The sequence below is a fragment of the Panthera uncia genome (genome assembly GCF_023721935.1).
Source record: "Panthera uncia isolate 11264 chromosome C1 unlocalized genomic scaffold, Puncia_PCG_1.0 HiC_scaffold_3, whole genome shotgun sequence".
NCBI classification, from domain to species: domain Eukaryota; kingdom Metazoa; phylum Chordata; class Mammalia; order Carnivora; family Felidae; genus Panthera; species Panthera uncia.
In genome coordinates this window covers 71,632,326-71,651,702 of record NW_026057584.1, presented here as the reverse complement: position 1 = coordinate 71,651,702, position 19,377 = coordinate 71,632,326, and the positions used below count along the sequence as shown (strand labels likewise).

Genomic DNA, 19,377 nt, shown 5'->3' with positions numbered 1-19,377 from the left:
GAAGTTAGAAATATAGTTAAGGAGATATTTTAATTGCCTGAAATAATAAAGCAAACTATCAATCTGATACCTTCCCCATATCATATCAAAGAATCACTACCCCCTTGTCACTAAAATAATTAAAATGTTTTACTAAGTCTCCTTTCCATTTAGTTTATTAATTTTTATTCACTAATATCTGATATTCTGAGTTTTCATATAGCCTGACCTTCTAGCACTCTTAAATCATAAGAAAACAGAAAGAGGATGCTTAATATAATGATGAAAAAGTCCATTTAATGAAGATTAAATTAAGTTAGATTGAATAATTGTGCCACTTAACAAGGACAATATTTCATGAATATGGGCCAAAACTTCTAGTTCTTTATGTGAACTAAATTATTACTTGGGATAATTTTCTAATAAACTCATAACTACAGTAGGAAAACATGAAACTTAAATCACAGAATCAAAAGGTTTTTGTGATGTTTCAAAAAGACAATGAAGTTTATACATTTCTTTAATAAATAATGTTTATCAGCTTGCCTCATTACACTGTACACATACACACACACACATATATCTATATATTATATTTTCATTGTAGAAAGAGAGACAGTATGCGAGTGAGCAGAGGAGAGGGAGAGAGAGAATCTTTAATTAATTAAATTAATTAAATAATGATAAATGTATATTAATAACATTAACTTTAAAAATCTTTTTATGGGGTGCCTGGATGGCTCAGTCAGTTAAGCAACTGACTTCGGCTCAGATCATGATCTCATGGTTCGTGAGCTTGAGCCCCTCATTGGGCTCTCTGCTGTCAGCGTGGAGCCCACTTCAGATCCTCTGTACCCCTCTCTGTCCCAAAAATAAATAAACATTAAAAAAGTCTTTTTACATCAAAATCAAATGTTTAATATTTTTATTGCTATAAGAAATGTAACATCTAATTCACTACATTAAATAAACAAAGAGAGCAGAGGCTTAGAAATCTGCATTACATAAAAGCACTTGGATTAGATCACAGGGTTTAGGATTCTTAGACCACTGCTTGAATGGAGTGATATAATTTAAGCAAATTTACTGAAAATAAACCTCCTATAGTCTACCAGATGATTAACAAGAATTAACACACCAATTTGTTAGTAATTCGTGAAGCTTTAAAGAAGATTTCTATAAGTTGACAGTTAAGAAGCTAAAACATAATTTATGTACAACCAGTGAAAATTATTATTGAACTACACTTAACTAGATAGGATAAAATAATCAAGTAATGAAAAATTAAGAAGTGATTACTAGCGAATATAATGCAAGGCAGAACCATCTGCTATTTTATAAAATATAAACATAATAAAAGAAAAGATATTATATATTATAAAAGTAAAATATAATAAAAATAAAATATAAATAATACAAATAAAACGTAATAAAGTATTATATACATATGTCACCAAACTTTAAAGTCATAAAAACTCTCACACACATGACTATATTTGATCTTCTAAAACCTCTATAAATTAGATACTATCCCATTTTACAGATAACCCTGAAGCTAAGAATGTGGTCCAATGTTTATAAATCAGGGAGGTGAGAAAAACCACCAAGGGACCAAAAAAGAGCAAAGGCAGGTAGACAACCAGTTAAGTATGGTATCTTAGAAGCCAAGTAGAAACGGGGTTTTAAGGAGAGGAAGTGCTCCACTCTATTAAATGTAACTAATAGGTTAGATGAGGTCAAAGCACTGATCACTGAGTTGAGCAATGTGGAAGTCATTTGTGGTCATAATAAGAGCACTTCTGGAGAAGCTGTGGAAGTACAAATCTTACTGGAGTAAGTTCAAGAGTGATTTGGAGGAGAAAAAACAGAGAGAACCAGAACAGAAAACTTTCCCCAAGTTCTTCTATAAAGAAAAGGGGAAAAATGGAGGCAGTGGAACAAGGAAGAAGTGAGGCCAGAAGAGGGTTTTTGTTTAGTTTTTTCAAGATGGAAGGAAGGAGGCTGGATGGAATGTTAGTAGGCTGATGAGAAGAACCCAGGGGAGAAAGAAAAACTGATGATGGTGCAGGAGAAGAGAGAACTGTTGGTCATACTCCTAAGGAAGTGAGGGGGGGGGTGCCTTGGGTGGCTCAGTTGGTTAAGCACCCAACTTTTGATTTTGGCTCCGGTCATGATCTCACAGTTGGTCATGAGATTGAGCCCCACACTGGCTCAAAGCTGAGCATGGAGCCTGCTTCAGATTCTCTCCCTCTACCTCTCTTTGCCCCTCCCCTGCTTACATTTTCTTTCTCTCTTGCTCGAAGAAGAAGAAGAAGAAGAAGAAGAAGAAGAAGAAGAAGAAAAAGAAGAAGGAGGAGGAGGAGGAGGAGGAGGAGGAGGAGGAAGAGAGAGGGGATGGGTTCCTCAAACCAACTTAGAGCCACTAGTAGTTCATGGAAACAGGAGAGAAGGGAGAGTATGTAAGCACATATACAGGAAGGATGGTGGATGTAGTGGCAAATTCTTACGATCTTTTCTTCTGGCGGCTTCTATTTTCACAGGGAAATGGAAGTAAGGTCATCAGTTGAGAATACAGATGGAGGAGACAGAGCTGGAGGTAAATCATCAGGCACCATTAAAGGCCTTCTTAATGACTTGAATTTAAAGGGCTGGGTGTTTATTCCAACCACATTCAGATATAAAAATATAGGTGCTGGAGAAGTCAAAGTTGGATTAGCCAGAATCATGGTTTTCCTAAGTGAAAGAGCGGCAAAGAGGATAAAGGTGGATACAGTGATTATGATAATGAAATGTTGACACATTACAAGCTAGGTTAGGAGAAAAGAAAGGACCTGAAGGGGGAGGGGGTCTTCAGATAAACGGTGAAAAGGTCTTCAGATAAACGGACTGGAGGCCAAAGGACTGTTGGAGTTAGAGTGAGAAAGGGGGTAGACAGAAGAGAAAGGATGTGGTGAACAGATGCGTGTCTGGAATTTACTTTATGGAGAGGCAGCAGTTACTGGTAATGATTAATGATAGCTAGTGGTCAAGAGATTAAACACGGGAAGGGAGTGCCCGAGTTAGGAAACAGCTAACAAAGACTCTGGCCCTCAGTACACACTGACACTTTCACACTTCTTACTTCTTACTTTCTAATTCTATTATCATGTTGCTTCTCTTTAATCAATCGGTATGAGTGTCCACAGGTTTCTAATTTAAATGTGACCAGAAAGTGACTTAAAATATATATGCTTGTTACCATGACCTAACAACTTAACTCCTTAGATATATACCCAAGTGAAAACATTTATTCATACAAAAACTTGTGTATGAATGTTTCACAGCAGCATTATTCATGGTAGCCAAACCATGGCAACAACCCAAATGTTCACTAACTGAAGAATGGATAAACAAAACGTGGTATATCCATATAATGGATTATCATTTGACTATAAAAAGGAAGTACTAATACATGCTAGAACATGAATGAACCCCAAAAATATTGTGCTAATGCAAGAAGTCAGGCACAAAAGGCAGTATATTGTAATGACCAGAATAGGTAAATCCATTGAGACAGAAAGTAGACTAGTGGTTGCCAAAGGCTAAGGGGAGACAAGGAATGGGGAGTGACTGCTCATGGGTACAAAGATATACTTTTTTAGGGTTGTGAAAATGCTGTGGAATTAAATAGTGCCAATGGTTGTACAACTTTGTGAATGTTATAAAAACCACCGAATTGTGTACTTTAAAAAGGTGATTTTTATGACTTATGAATTATATCTTTAAAAAATCTCCATACGACTCTGCATTTTGATTTGGCAATTAAAAAATTTAGTGTTAGATCAGTCTTACCTTAGCAATGCAAGCTGGACAAAACCAGTCCCCATCTGGTATGGTTGTAATCTTGGGTCTATGGCAGTATGTGTGACAGCCTTTGTCACAACCATCACAAAGCAGAAGCAGTTCTTCATTATCTCCCTTTCGACAGATCTGGCAATACTATAATACATGAGAAATCATTTAAAATTAACTCTCTGCTATGAAGAAGAGTTATTGGGATATTAAACACACCATAATTCCTAATTTATATTAATAACAAACATTCCGCTTGCTAACAAATATACAGTAGCCATACACATCTATGTATCTCTCATTACACAGATATGGACCACATGACGGGTGAGCAGTTCAATTGGGGTAAATGCACATTTCGGGTACACTGCAAAGAACAAAGCTAGAGGTTGAATGCCTGCACACACTTCAGAAGCATGTACACATTAACATATGAAATAATTAACATGACATTAGAGCACATAAAGCAATGAGTAGCTTTAATACATGGTGTTTTAATTTTTAATGTATTTCATCTTTTGCTTATCTTAGTATCCTCATGATATCCTGAGAAAGAAATAAGTAAGAGTTAGAGTAATTTTTAAGATAAAAAATAGGAAACTTGTATTAGTATCAAAATTACATATGGTAATAAAAAGATGACCCTATATATTGACTAAGTTATCCATCTATTTTTTGTGATTGATAAAAAAATGTGTCCAAACCAGAAAACTTTGGAATTCAACCCAAATCAAACAAATGTGTCACAAGTTCTGCCACAAGCAGAAAATGGATCCCACAAAATGTAAAGAGGAGAAAAGTGATACAATAAATTAAATCAAATAATTTAATTAGTTATGATTTATTTTGTAGAACAAAATAAAATTACTTCTCTGTGAAAAAGTTTCTAATGTCATTAAGAACTTTAAAATCTATAAGGAGAGTTTTCCCCCCATGCATGCATATTCTGTATAACAAGTTTCACAAAGGGAAAGAAACAAAGTCAGATAAGAAAAACTTTCAGGATGGCTTTATAAACTGTATTTTGACCTTTAGTTTATATTCTCAGTCACGGTAGTAAATGTCTTGTAGTAAATGTCTTGTAATCAATATTTTAAAAAATGGAAACATTTAAACTTTAAAGCATACCAATTTAAAGTTATATATTTATCCTCTTAAAAACAAAATAGCTTAACTGCTCAAACTTATTTTTAAAATTTTCAATATAACAGTAAACCTTAAACTGGGAAAGTCTAAAATAGTGTTATATAACTCAATATGTACAATGATAGCTTAAAAATTTTATCAAATTGCAGATACACACTCTTCAGCTTAAAAATCTATCAAATATATGTAAAATACATAACACTAAAATTGGCATGTGTGCTAGGAGCAAAAACAGCAGAAGTTAACATTCCAACAGTAAGTATTTATTTTATGACCTTTCCTAACACCGTATCACTAAATACCTCAGCATGGTATTATTTCTCCAAATTTAAACTACAGCTTTAAAACTTCCACTGTAAAAACATTCATTGCAAAATAACATTTGGAAGGTTATATTTAAATCCCTATAACAGTAAAATTAAAACATCAGATTCACGAACATTAAGTAAATTCTGTTTCTATAACAGATAACTAAAAATACTATAAAGTGTGTCTTACATCTCACATTTATGATTGAAAAATAAAATTATTTTCTGATACTTATTAAGAAAGGATGGCAGGTATCAAGCCTATAACACTTGAAAAATCACAGCAGTAGCTCATAATATGCTAGAGCAAATGTAGAGCATAAACAGTAGATATTGCGTATGCTTAACATTACCAACAATATAAAGCAAACTGGACAGAGAATTATCTAGAGGCAGATTATGATAGCTTCTTCTTTCCTTGGTAAGCCTGATCTCTGACAAATGAGGAATATCTAAGGGTAACTGAATACTTTAATTTTGATAGGATTTGTTATGAGGATTAGTATAGGCACTATTACATTACTAGTTAACAGTTAAAAAGTGCTCATTAATCTTTGAAAATGAAACTATGCCTTCTTTCAAAGATCGTTTCATAGAAAATAATGTATTATTAAATATTAAAAAATGAAGATTATAACATGAAATTAAATAATAAATGTATATTAACATGCAAAACAGTTTACGAATTTGCTAAAAATGACATAAAGCTTTTAATTGCAGTAAGTATACTAATGTAAAGGCAGATTTTGGTAACAAGCTCTGGGTTTCTATATATAAATTACAACAAAACTGACCACACTGCAATGACTATTATGGTATGAGAAAAATAATGGTTTGATGTAGGAATTCAATTGTTTTTAATCATTACAGCCTAGATTTCACTGAATAGATTTCTCCAAGGTGATTTTAAAACTGGTTTTAATATTAAATTCTAGAAGAAAAATTCTTTTTGCCTGGTAAAAATGCTACCAGATGAACAGAACAGTGCCTTAAAATTTATGGTAAATCATAATATGGATTGGAAAAGACCTAAATTTGAGAAGATTGTGAAAACTGCAGATTCATTATTCCATGAATATTTTATGAAGAAGGGAAAAACCACAGAAGAAAAAAAACCACATTTTTTCCTTCACAGAAGTAAAGAAAAACCATATTTATTTGTAGGAATGAATTAAGTAGTCTAAACTTAGAGATGAAAATGAGGGCAGGAATGCTAAATTATTTCAGGATCACTTCTTTTCTTTCGAAGTCATTAATAAAAATATATCTCAAATGTTTGGATTTTAAAGCTAATCTGTAATTCAAAAGCAAATGATAAATTAAGCCATAAAATTTCACATATTATAAATATTTCTATATACGATATATAAGAAGCAAGAGGGACATGAACATGACTTAAAATAAGTACCTCCCTGGAGGATATATGGAATATAGCTTTTATTTTGAGTATACTGTATTTGGTGCCTGGTACAAAGTAGAGGCCACTACAGGATAATAACTACTTGGGCTTGAGCAAAGAGGTGAAAAACTAGTTTTTAACTGTGAGTGGAAAAAATAAAACATCTATTCTTCTCATCAGCTATATCCCATGTCAAATATACAACATCAAGTGCACAAACTAAGAGCTCTTGCTTATCCTGTATTTACTAATCTAAGCATTTCTCAGCATTACAAAAGAAGAAAAAGAAAATTGATAGAAATATAAAGACATTTTAAGAATGCAGTGAATGGCTGTGCCTGGGTGGCTCAGTTAGTTAAGCGTCCGACTTTAGCTCAGGTCACGATCTCACGGTTTGTGAGTTTGAGCTCTGCATCGGGCTTTGTGCCGACAGCTCAGAGCCTGGAGCCTGCTTCACATTTTGTGTCTCCCTCTCTCTCTGCCCCTCCCCCACTCATGCTTTGTCTGTCTGTCTCTCTCAAAAACAAACATTAAAAATTTTTTAAAAAAATATTAAAGAATGCCGTGAATGTCTGTAGCAGATAATGTTAGCAACTGGAATGTTTACACGTGTGAAAGGGTCTTCAAAATATTTAGATTAACAGCTATTATGTTGACAGAATACAGAAAACAACTTCAGTCAGAGTTATAAACAATATTCAATGGAATGCGAATCAAGATTTAAAAAAAATAAGAGAACACATTTGGTAGGTTCCTTCAGAGAGCTCAAAATAAGGAAAAAAGTATCACACTAATACAGTATTTAAGAATTAAGCAAAGTGTCAAGTAAAGCATACATTATTTTGACAATAAGTAATGTACAGTTAAGAAAGATTTAGAGGTTGGGAAAAACAGGACAAAGTAAATTAGTTATAGTATTTCTTAAATGAAAACACTTACAACTTTCATAATTGATTTTTCCCATGCTATTGATTTCTGTAACTGCTGAATGCACAGAGCTACCTGTGCAGCACTGCGAGCTTCTGACAATGCCCTTCTCCATACCCTGAGCCCTGGAGCAATATCCTCTTCAATTCTGCATTGAAATATAGAAAAATTAAGTAGGTCATATCCATATTTATGGTCATTGAATGTGAAACAATCATCACACTGAAAGCCAAGCAATGACAAAAACATGTAACAGCCAATAAGAATAAGGTTTAAGCAACTAAATTTGATGTAGTGCACAGACTGTGGCTACGTGCCTCAAAGCTTAGTCACAACCAGGTAAATGTAAGATCACTTTGCAGGATTATCAACGCACATAACAAAAAAAAAATGTTTTTACAAAGCACCATGCAAATAGCATGATCCATATGGATCACAGACATACAAGAAGATACATAGATAACAGGCAATAGAAAATAGGCTCCAATTAGCAAAGAAGCACAATAATTTTTCAAGTTAATCTCAATAACCTACCCGTCACCATCACCACTAATGGATGGTGCAGGAGCAGGGACAGTAACTGTGCCCACATTATCCAGTTTGATCTGAATGGTGGTACTTAAGGGGCTCTTCAGATACCTTCTCTCAATGTTCCGCTCCAAATCAGCCAGCCTGGTTACAGCTATATCTAGGGGGTTGTCACTCTTCCGTTCTAGTGCATGTGCACTGCTTTCTTCTTCGCCAGTACATTCTCCATCATGCTCCTTGCACAACTTAGAAAATGACTTATGTTCAAAATATACCAAGTCCTCCCTTTCTGATGCAGGCTCTGGACACATCCAACCCTATATATCAAGAGAATAATGTTATTATGGTTTCCTCTTAAAATGCCTGATGGGTGAATTACCTGTACTTAAAATACAGCAGCAGACACCAGCTGATCTCAAGGATCTTTACTGAAAATTTTTACCTTGTGTTTCCTAATGCTAGGTAGAGACAAGAACAGAAAATTAAAAGAAACAGGTGTAAGGAAGGATTGAAGAAGAAAATTTAGTAACTTTTGATATGAAAGGTATAATGAAAATCAGCAAATATTCCAAAGGACTTGAGAATACATGCTTATTGATTTCGTGGGACCACTTAAATGAAAAGCTCTCACTAGTCTCTAAACTTTGCTCTTCCTTTCCATTTTCATTCCTTCCACCACTCTTCCATACAGGTCCTTGTACTTACCATTTTTGCTTCAGCCACACAAGCTTTGCTGAAGCTGTTACATTTGTCTGTATGGCTTCTCCCTCTTCTCTTTACCTACCTAACTCTACTCATCCTGTAGCTCTCATGTTAAAATTTAGTTCCTCAGGGAATTCTTCCCTGATGTCCTTTAGGAAGTGAAGTCTCCCCATTACAGGCTCTCACAGAACCACAAAATACTCCATAGCCTTGTGATAGTCCCAATTTTACACTATGAGAGCAGAGGCCACGTCTGCTTTTAGTCACTTTATCTCCAGCATAGTGAAGGCAAACAGACGGCACTTAATATAGAGATGTCGATTGAATAAATGATCTTACAACTCAGCTTGCTTATATCAACCTTCTAGCTCTAAGTCCTTCAAAGATTCCCTACTATTTAACTATTCCCTATATTTTTACCACGACATTCAAGTACCTCGAGCTACCCTTTCTTTCATGTTCCCATTTATGCATCCCCCACTGCAGTCAAAATCCATGACCTGTCACTCCACAAATATGTTCTGAGCTTCCTGATCCTTGTGCTCCATTCATGCTGTTCACTTTTCTTGGTATGGCATTCCCTATTCCGGGACTGTCAAAAGCTTCCTCATCTCAAGTTCCAACTCAACTTCTACATGAAATCTTCCCTGATCGCTCCCATATCACCACCAGAAGTCATATATTCTTTTACTAAATTCATGTATAACTGTATACTTCCCTGCAATCAGTTACTAGATTCTGCAGAGATGTATACATCTCTTGTCTCCCTATTATATGACAAGCTTTCTGAGGGCACAAAGCACCTTTTATCCCATTTTGTGATGTCCACTGACTAATGTGGAATGGGTACATAGTAAATAAAAAACAAATGAACACTATCCTTTTTATTAAATCTCTTTAGAGAGAATTACCTTGTCTTATATATTGGGATGAATTCTTCCTCATTATATTTAGAAAGGACATTTATATTTAGAAAGGGTGAAATTATGAATAGTACACATAAGTGCACTAGGTACAACTCGTGTCAAATGTCCTCATTCTTTTTTTTTTTAATTTTTTTTAATGTTTATTTCTGAGACAGAGAGAGACAGAGCAAGGGTGGGGGAGGGGCAGAGAGAGATGGGGACACAGAATCCAAAGCAGGCTCCAGGCTCTGAGCTGTCAGCACAGAGCCCGACACAGGGCTCAAACTCACAGACTGCGAGATCATGACCTAAGCCGAGGCCGGACGTTGAACCGACTGAGCCACCCAGGTGCTCCTCAAATGGCCTCATTCTTATAGTTTGAAAGGGACCCTACATCCCACTTAAAAAAAAAAAAAAATTCCAGGGCGCCTGGGTGGCTCAGTCGGTTAAGTGTCTGACTTGGGCTCAGGTCATGATCTCACGATTGAGGAGTTCCAGCCCTTGGGCTCCTGCTGGCAGTGGGAGTCTGTTTGGGATTCTCTCTGTCCACCACTCCCCCACTTGCGCTTTCTCTCTCTCTGTCTCTCTCTCTCTCTCCAAATAAATAAGTAAACTTAAGAAAAAATTTCCACTTAGCTACTGAAAACACAGCCAAACACATCTAAGCAGCCAATAATGTGAAAGGGTCAGTGCACTAAAACCTGAGTGTGTCTCCAGGAAAATGTTTCAGGTCCATGTTCTGACTTTATACATAAGTTAGAAAAGCATGATGATATGCTTTTCCAACCAATAGCCAATCAGAACTGGCAAATTAGATAGAGGGAGGGAAGTTGGAGGAAAATAGGGCTATTAGAACCAAATTTATCTATTTATTTTGTTTTTGTTTTCGTGATTTTAGAGCCAATCAAATTTAAACCAGCAAGTAGTAACAACTGACCATGAGAGAAAACAGACTATAGAAAGCAGATATTGTCATTTAAAAAGCAAAGCACACTAGGATCATTTAATGTAGGGGTAAAACCTCTTCACATTTCCTGAGGGAATCATTATCTAATAATTGGTCTTCATACTGAAGATACTATGTCACCAATATAATTTAAATCAAACTCATTATTCTCAATTTAAGAAGGTAGTGTAATGCATAACATAAGTGACCCAACAAACATGTTTAAAAAATTATGCCACTAAAAGGAATAATTATAATTTCTCCAGAAAATTAATTTGTGTAAAAGAGTTCATTTGTTGAAGATGCCAGATAAATGAGTCAGTTTTATATTGTATTACAGTACCAGGAAGAAGATTCATATAGTTGGCTAGGACAATGGTTACAGTAAATGATAAATTTTTGCTTCCCAAAGTAGTTATGGTAGTTATGTCTGTGGCAAGAAAAGGATATTTTATTGGCTCTGGAAAATGATATTTTTTGGAGATCCCTGAAAGTTTCTGAATGCCAGCATTAAAGTAATTTTGAAGAAATATTTTAATTATCGGATAGGATAGTATTATGGCATAAGCTTCTCATTCTGGATAAAACATGAAATATCAAATTGAATTACATGGAAACTACATTTTCCAAACCTTTTCAGGTGTATGTCTCACACTTATTCATCATCAATCCATTTATATCTTCAGAGACCTCACCTTATTATCAATTGAGAGGACCTTTATACTCTTTACAAAACCAAAAAAGTCTTGCACAGAGATAAAGCTTTTCTTTTGCCCTTCCACTGGAAACCAGTTCTGATCATTGTTTGTGACACGGTAATGCCCAGTAGATAAATACATATATTAAAAGCTTACATAATATGTAGGTTATGCGTGTCTGAGTACCATAATATAACATACATTCAGATACAGCTACATTCTCCAATTTTACATTATATAGAGTGAAAGTCTGACACAGAACATGGCTTGTATAGAGGTTCTTCCTGGTCCTATATGAAACACTACAGTAGGAGTTTAATAGAGCATTATATTATCACGGGTAAAACTGTGAAAGTCTGCTTGCAGTAAAGAACTGCATACCAGAAATGAGATTTTTGATTGTCATTAAGGATGCAGTGAGGTTTAAGAACAAGAGCATATGATCTGGAGTTAGACTGACAGAGTGACTTGATTTGAACCCACATGTAGCCACTTACTCTAAGACTACTGGCAGGTTACTTACTCTGAGCCTGTTTTCTTACCTGTGCGATGGGAGAAATTAATTCAGGATTGTATGGAGACTTAAATGAGATAAAATGAAAACATTCAACACAGGAACTGGCATATATCAGGCATATAATCAATGTTAGTTACCTTCCATTATCCTAAAAACAGATTTTATTCCAAGCCAATTTTACCTTTACTTGCAAACTTGCTGATGCAACTCTCCTTTCTAGATCTTCTACCTGTTGAAGAATACTCAAATCCATTTCCATTGCTTGTTCTTCTACTGACCAGTTCTCCACAATATCTCGAGTTACCTGGTTTTCTTCATTTTCATTTAATTCAATAATAGCAACTACATTTGAAAAGAAATTAATTTTAAAATCTACTTTACTCCTCAGTGATTTCTCTCGGAAAGTAAACAAAATTCCATGGGAACTCATGCATGTAATCAAACACACACAAATGCACCTGTGCATATGCAGGCAGCTTATTTTTAAAAGCAGGAATATTCTTTTTTAAGAAACAACACAATATGTCTGCAGGTTGTAAAAAATTATAAGTAATACCACTTCAAGAAATGTAAATAGTTACTGTTTGTTGAGTAAAATAGGAAAAAAAGATGCCTTTTAGTAATAAATTAAGACATACTAAAATATATCCTAAGGTAAAAGAATTAGTAAAATCTTCATAAGTAAGCAAAGAGCAGAAATTTCTTTTAGATACATACCATCCTTATTCTTGATGCAGGCTTGGGTAATATAATCCAAGTGTTTCTGAATTTGTTTCTGTAATGCCTTTTCTCTTATTCCTCTGAGATGCAGCACTTTGAGCAAAGCTTTTAGGTCCTCTGGGTCAATAATTCTCCACCAACCAAACTGCATTTCTAAGTCAAGATGAATATGTAGAACTTTTACAAATATCTTGAATACAAATTAATGGCACAATGCAAATCAAAAGATTTATAACCACATATATAACCATCAAAGATTCAGTTATAATACAGGACTCTATTAACAGTGAAATAATGTAAGTGACTAAACACCATCTCAATGTACCCACCTTCTGGAATAGGTTTTGGACTAGGAAAATCTACTGGTTTTGCTACTTCGACAGCTGCAGGTTGAGTTGAAGAGACTTTTTCATTCTGTGGGACTGGAGATTCACTTTTACTTGAAGCAACATTGGGAGTCAAGAACGAATTACCATTTCCTTCAGATAATCCCAACCCCGATCCCAGACTAGGTAAAGGTGATGTAAATGGAATATTGGAGGTAAGCACGCCAGTGGGCCATCCACAAAACTGGAGTCCCATCATAGATACTCCACTTTTCATCTACAAAAAACAAAACATTTCATAAGTAGAATAATCTAAAAAGTTAGGAAAAATGTTTAGCATCTTAAATTATTTTTTAAATTCTGAAAACAAAGTTATTAAATACGCCTCTGCATTAGACTAGAAGTGCATAGGTTTGTAATGAAGCTTGGTAATAGCAATTCTGACTCTTTCCAGTTTTCAAACGGTGGCAGTGATCATACAAATATTCAATGGATTCCCCATCTTCATGGGGTCAAAGATTAAAGAAAGCAACATAAAAATGACCAGTACAAACCTGAAGAGGTGATACAGCAAATGGATTTAGGCCAACAGGATTCTGAGCAGAAGATGACCCCAAGAGGGGAGCCGGAGCAGGGGAGGGGGACTGGGATGGTGGCTGAGACTGAGGAGTCACCACAGAAGCAGCTGATGCATCAGTATGGGTGAGTGAACTGTCATCACAAGGGGTTCTTGGCAAAAGGCTGAACCACTGTCTATTCTTTTCAGTCAGTGTTTTTAACAGCTGGTCATTGGGTAGAGGGCTGTAGAACTTCCCTGGACCACCTGAACCAGGACTGAATGGATTATTAGAGTCTGTCTTCTCCATGTTGCTTTGTGTTGCTGTTGATTGAATGCTGGCCAATGAATGTTTTCCACTGTTTTGATAAGACAATGTACACCCGTTTGCACTACTATTTGGTTTGGGGGTTATTATGTCTGACTCAGGAGACATTTTAGCTACTTCTAAAAGCTTGCTTAATTTTGAAAAAGAGCCAGGTTTCTGAAGAAACAAGTTTGTGTTATCTTTTTCTTTAGGATCTTCCTTTTGCTCACAAAGATCTGGATTTGAGCAATTTAAAGTATCTTCAGAAGTCTCAAATATTTCTTCTTTGATCTGGATACTTTCTGCCTTTTTTAGTTTTTCTCTTTCTTTTGCAATTTCTTCTAGTCCTATAAAATTGAAAAGTATGAAGGTCAGTTATTCTATCAAACCAGTATTTTAATTGAATTTTATTACTATTTATCAAGTTATATGCATAAATATCTAAACAAACTTCTAGATTACTAATATTCTCCATTTTTTCCCTTTTTATATAGGCTAGATTTGTTTGCTCATTGGAAAATTAATGTAATTTTGTAACTAATCATTACAAAAAATTAAAATATTAACATATTAAAAGCCCTAATACATGACAAAAATTACTATTAACATTTTTTTGTAAATCCTTCTAGGAGTTCTATATGCAAACACATATACACCTAAGCCTATAAGTGAAAAGAAAAAAAGGAAATCCTATTTTAATATTCTAACCTACATGTTTTACTGAATAATACTCCGTAAACATCCTGATATATCAATAAATATATAACTGCACCATAAATTTTAATGGCTATCTTCAATGGAATGCAATTAATTTAAATAATCAATCTTCTACTGATAGCTATTATTAGGGTCTAATTATTCTATTATAAACAATGCTGTAAATGGTGAATGATCTAGTATCTGTATCATTGTACTTAAAAATTTTTTTTTCTGATTTACTTCCTTAGCATAAATTTCTAGAAAAAACCTTACTGAATGTTGAGATAGGTACTTTTCAGAATTTTTGAAGTATAATTGTCTTACTCCCCTCTAGAAAGTCTAAATTGATACACATTAACACCAGAAGTACACAAAAGCATGTATTTCCCTTAGTCCTCAAATAAACTGAATACTATTCATATTTTTTGTCTTTTCCAATATCTGGGGGGTGAAAGTCCAAATTGTACTTTTTTTCTGATCACTACGTAAGATTATCTTTTCATAGGTTTATTGGTATTTCTCCTTTGTGGACTTCTGGTTCATATGTCTGACCAATGTTTTAAAAAATAATTCATAAACACTCTTAAAAATATAAATACAGGGGCACCTGGGTGGCTTAGTTGGTTAAGTGTCCGACTTTGGCTCTGGTCATATCTTGCAGTTCATGAGTTTGAGCCCCACATCAGGCTCTGCACTGACAGCTCAGATCCTGGAGCCTGCTTCAGATACTGTGTCTCCCTCTCTCTCTGCCTCTCCCCAGTCACCATCTCCCACTCACACTTTGTCTCTCTCTCTCTCTCAAAAATAATTTAAAAAAACATTAAAAATATAAATATACTAGTTTATTTGATTTGAGAAGTAATATGTGCTCAAGGTAAAATATTTAGTAATGAGAGGTATAAGGTAAAACCGTTTCTGTCCTACTCCCTCAATCCCTATTTCTACTCTTCATAGGTAACCATGGTTAACCAATTATGCCTGCAGATCCTTCTGGAGATCTTACATGCATACATGTGACCATCATTTTACACTATTACATAAATGAGATACTACTCTTCACTTTTCTGCAACTTAGAATAAAACCCAAACTCCTACACAAGGTCTACAACAGTGTATGATCTAGTTCCTGAAAAACTCCACAACCTCTGACCACTATTGTCCTTGTTCTTCCTTTCTCCCTTTTTTTGCTTCTCAAACATGCTAAGTTCTGACCTGTCTTGAGGCCTTTACACTTGCTATTTCCTCTGAGTAGAATACTGTTGTAACTTTATCCTCATACTTCAAACTAAGTGTCATTTTCTCAGTGAAGTTTTCTCTGATCATCTTATTTTTAAAAAATGTTTATTTATTGAGAGAGAGAGAGAGAGAGAGAGAGAGACAGAGAGACAGAGAGACAGAGCGGGAGCGGGGGAGGGGCAGAGAAGCCTGAAGCAGGCTCCAGGCTCTGAGCTGTCAGCACAGAGCCTGACGCAGGGCTCGAACCCATGAACCGTGAGATCATGATCTGAGATGAAGTCTGGCGCTTAACCAACTGAGCCACACTGATCACCTTATCTAAAGTAGGGGCCCCATCCCATTCATCTTAGAATATCATTCTGTATATTTACTTTGCAGAATTTACCATTAGACACAATAATCTGTTTATTTTCTATTCTACACCCCCTCACCCACAAACTAGAATTTAAATCAACAAATTTGCTTAAAGGTAGAGCAATGTCTATCTTGCTTATTATTGGATCCCAAATGCCTAACATGATGGCTGCTATCAAATGGAAACTCAATAAATATTTTTTGAATGATGAAATAATGAATTTAATGTTTTCACTATATATATACCTTCAACAGCTTTCAATGGCAGAACACATAATTATACTTGATCAGCTGCATAATATTCTATTATCTAGGTATATCATGACTTATTTAACTAATTCTATTAATGTCTGAAATAGCTCTTCTATGCTTCTCTTGAAATTCATTTCTACCCCAAATTAAAAGTCTATAACTCAGACTTAGGCTTCTGGCCAATCAGGAGTCACAGGGACTAGATTTACCTCCTTGCATGAAACAACCAAAAAACAGACAAAATATATGAAACAACAGTTTGTAAGAAACTGGACATCAGGTGACAATGAGAGAAACCAAATGCAGAAGCCCTATGATTGCCCTAGTTTACTGCCTTGGGATAGTTTCCAGGCTACATCACAGAGAGAGAAATCCAGACACAGCTGGAAGACTCCTGAGATGAGGAGATGGTACTGAGAGTCCAGGGGAGACCCAAATGGCTACAGTGCTCAGGAAGGAGAACTGGAGAGGAGAGAGCTGCCTGGAGAGAGAACTCCACAGATGAGTGGACAGACCCCTTGAGTGTTCAGCTAAATAATGATAAGTGCCTATGTGTCAGGAATGCACCTGAGACCAAGGAAAGAACCACCTGAAAAGGATTAGAGGTGAAAGTGCTAGATACTCACACATGCTGGGAATGGACCCATTCCTACCAGCCAGGCTTGGAAACCTCAAAACTCACAGGCATCAGGTAGAATACTCAAGGATCTTGCTTCAGTAGTTAGGGTATAATTAGCCCTAGAATAAACACTGTTCTAGTCCTGCCTAACAAATTTTAAAACCAAGACCTGAAAGGATCAAACTTTTCCCAAGTCCCTTAACAATATTTCAGTTAAACAAAGCTCAAAAATGTTTGTGGGAATTAAAAAATATCCAGTACCAAATGAGATAAAATTCACAATGTCAGGCATCCAATCAAAATTAGAAGGCATGCAAAGAAACAGGAAAACACGATGCATAATTAGAAAAAAAATCAATCATAAAAACTGACCCCAAACTAACAAGATAATAGAATTAGCAGACAAGGACATTAAATTTGAAAAAATAATGGCTGATGCTCTGGAAAACAGTGTGGAGGTTACTCAAAAAATTAAAAACAGAACTACCCTATGACCCAGCAATAGCACTACTAGGTTTATCCAAAGGATACAGGAACGCTGATTCATAGGGGCCCATGTACCCCAATGTTTATAGCAGCGCTTTCAACAATAGCCAAATTATGGTAAGAGCTTAAATGTCCATCAACTGATGAATGGGTAAAGAAGAAGTGGTTTATATATACAATGGAATACTACTTGGCAATGAGAAAGAATGAAATCATGCCATTTGCAGCAACGTGGATGGAACTGGAAGGTATTATGCTGAGTGAAATAAGTCAGTCAGAGAAAGACAGGTATCATATGTTTACACTCATACGTGGATCTTGAGAAACTTAACAGAAGACCATGGGGGAAGGGAAGGGGAAAAAAAATAGTTACAAACAGAAAGGGAGGGAGGCAAACCATAAGAGACTCTTAAATACAGAGAACAAACTGAGGGTTGATGGCAGGGGTGGGGGGAGGGGAAAATGGGTGATGGGTATTGAGGAGGGCACTTGTTGGGATGAGCATTGGGTGTTGTATGTAAGTGATGAATCACGAGAATCTACCCCAAAAACCAAGAGCACATTTTACACACTGTATGTTAGCCAATTTGACAATAAATTATATTAAAAAAAAGAAACAATAATGGCTGAAAAAATTCCAAATTTGGTGAAAACTATAAAACACAGACCCACGAAACTCAGCAAACTCCCAGGAAAAGAAACATGAAGACAACTACACCAAGACATACAATCAAATTGTTTAACACCAACGGATACAGAAAATCTAAAAGGCAGGTGACAAAATATCTTATGCCTCATATAATCTCTATGCACTTGTACACATTTACTCTAAGAAAACCCTACTTTATCACCCTAATTAGGCACATGTGGAAAGTGTCACTGTGCTTTATTCGAGTTATTGTTTAGTAAGTACTACTATTTGTTCTTGATCTATTCTGAGAACTAGTATCTTAAACGACTGCTGTCATATGTCCCAAAACAAACAGATTAGCCAAACCAAAAAACCAACCAACCAACCAACCAATTTTTACTGGCTTGAGACTAGTAGATGATGTCCCATTTATATCTAATAAAGTAGATGGAGCTGATGATACATTTTAATAACCCATTCATCGTTGTCTTCAACTTTTGTATTCAAATTACTTAATTATGAACAGTTAAACCTCTTATTAAAATGTAAAATTATCTTAATGTAAATTATTTAATTTACACATGATGCTTAGCATAAAGAGATTTTTAAATTTTAAATAATTTTCTATCTCCTATCTCATACAACCCCCCTGGTTCCTTCCAGTTCTTACTTTTCTGACATGTGTCAATAAGTATTAATAAATATCTTCAAAACAGACTGAAGGCAAGAGATGAAACAGGGAATGCTGTTCACTTGATTCATTTCCCTGGTAGTAAACGCCAGTGCATCATAACCAAGAAAATACCATTTCGCATTAAAACAAATCCTAAACAAATAACATGCTTTCTACTGGAAAGAGACGATGTCTTCTTGAATTTTATCAGAATCACACTGAACCTTCTCAGTTCACCTAACAGTTGTCATTGGACACTAGGTGTCCACCACTCTGAGTTCAAGTGAAAAAATTTTCCTTTGCTCTCTTTACTTAGGCTGAAGCAAACTATAATTTTCAAATAAATTTTACTACACTGTAAGTAAAACACAGATAGAGAACATAAGAAAAGTAAAAACACTGGCATTTAGAATACAGGTCCCTGTGCAGTGGCTTCCTCCCAGGGCTCAAAGGCACTTTTCCCCAGAAGTACTCTCACTGATTTTTAGTTGTCTTCATGTTGAAAGAGCTCCCATGACCCAGCATCCAGGAGATTGCTTGCTATTATTACTGTGGAGAAGACTAAAGGAAGCAGATTCTCATCATTTGTCTCTCTAGGATTGTTCCTTCCCAGTCTGATTCAGGAATTAAAA

General features: G+C 35.4%; 1 protein-coding gene across 19 annotated transcripts in view; it reads right to left on the bottom strand.

Moving 5' to 3' along the window:
- BAZ2B (bromodomain adjacent to zinc finger domain 2B) overlaps positions 1-19,377 on the bottom strand; it is a 434,688-nt gene that overhangs the window by 9,322 nt on the left and 405,989 nt on the right. For 14 of the 19 annotated variants that reach the window (XM_049616088.1, XM_049616087.1, XM_049616090.1 and 11 more), the window contains 7 exons: positions 13,487-14,142; positions 12,936-13,209; positions 12,604-12,759; positions 12,068-12,228; positions 8,125-8,435; positions 7,603-7,738; positions 3,811-3,957 (listed from right to left, as the gene is read on the bottom strand). In XM_049616088.1, the coding sequence (XP_049472045.1) occupies positions 3,811-3,957; positions 7,603-7,738; positions 8,125-8,435; positions 12,068-12,228; positions 12,604-12,759; positions 12,936-13,209; positions 13,487-14,142 (1,841 nt within the window). The remainder of the gene's footprint in view (positions 1-3,810; positions 3,958-7,602; positions 7,739-8,124; positions 8,436-12,067; positions 12,229-12,603; positions 12,760-12,935; positions 13,210-13,486; positions 14,143-19,377) is intronic. The other 5 variants (XM_049616095.1, XM_049616098.1, XM_049616102.1 and 2 more) reach the window with 1 other exon arrangement.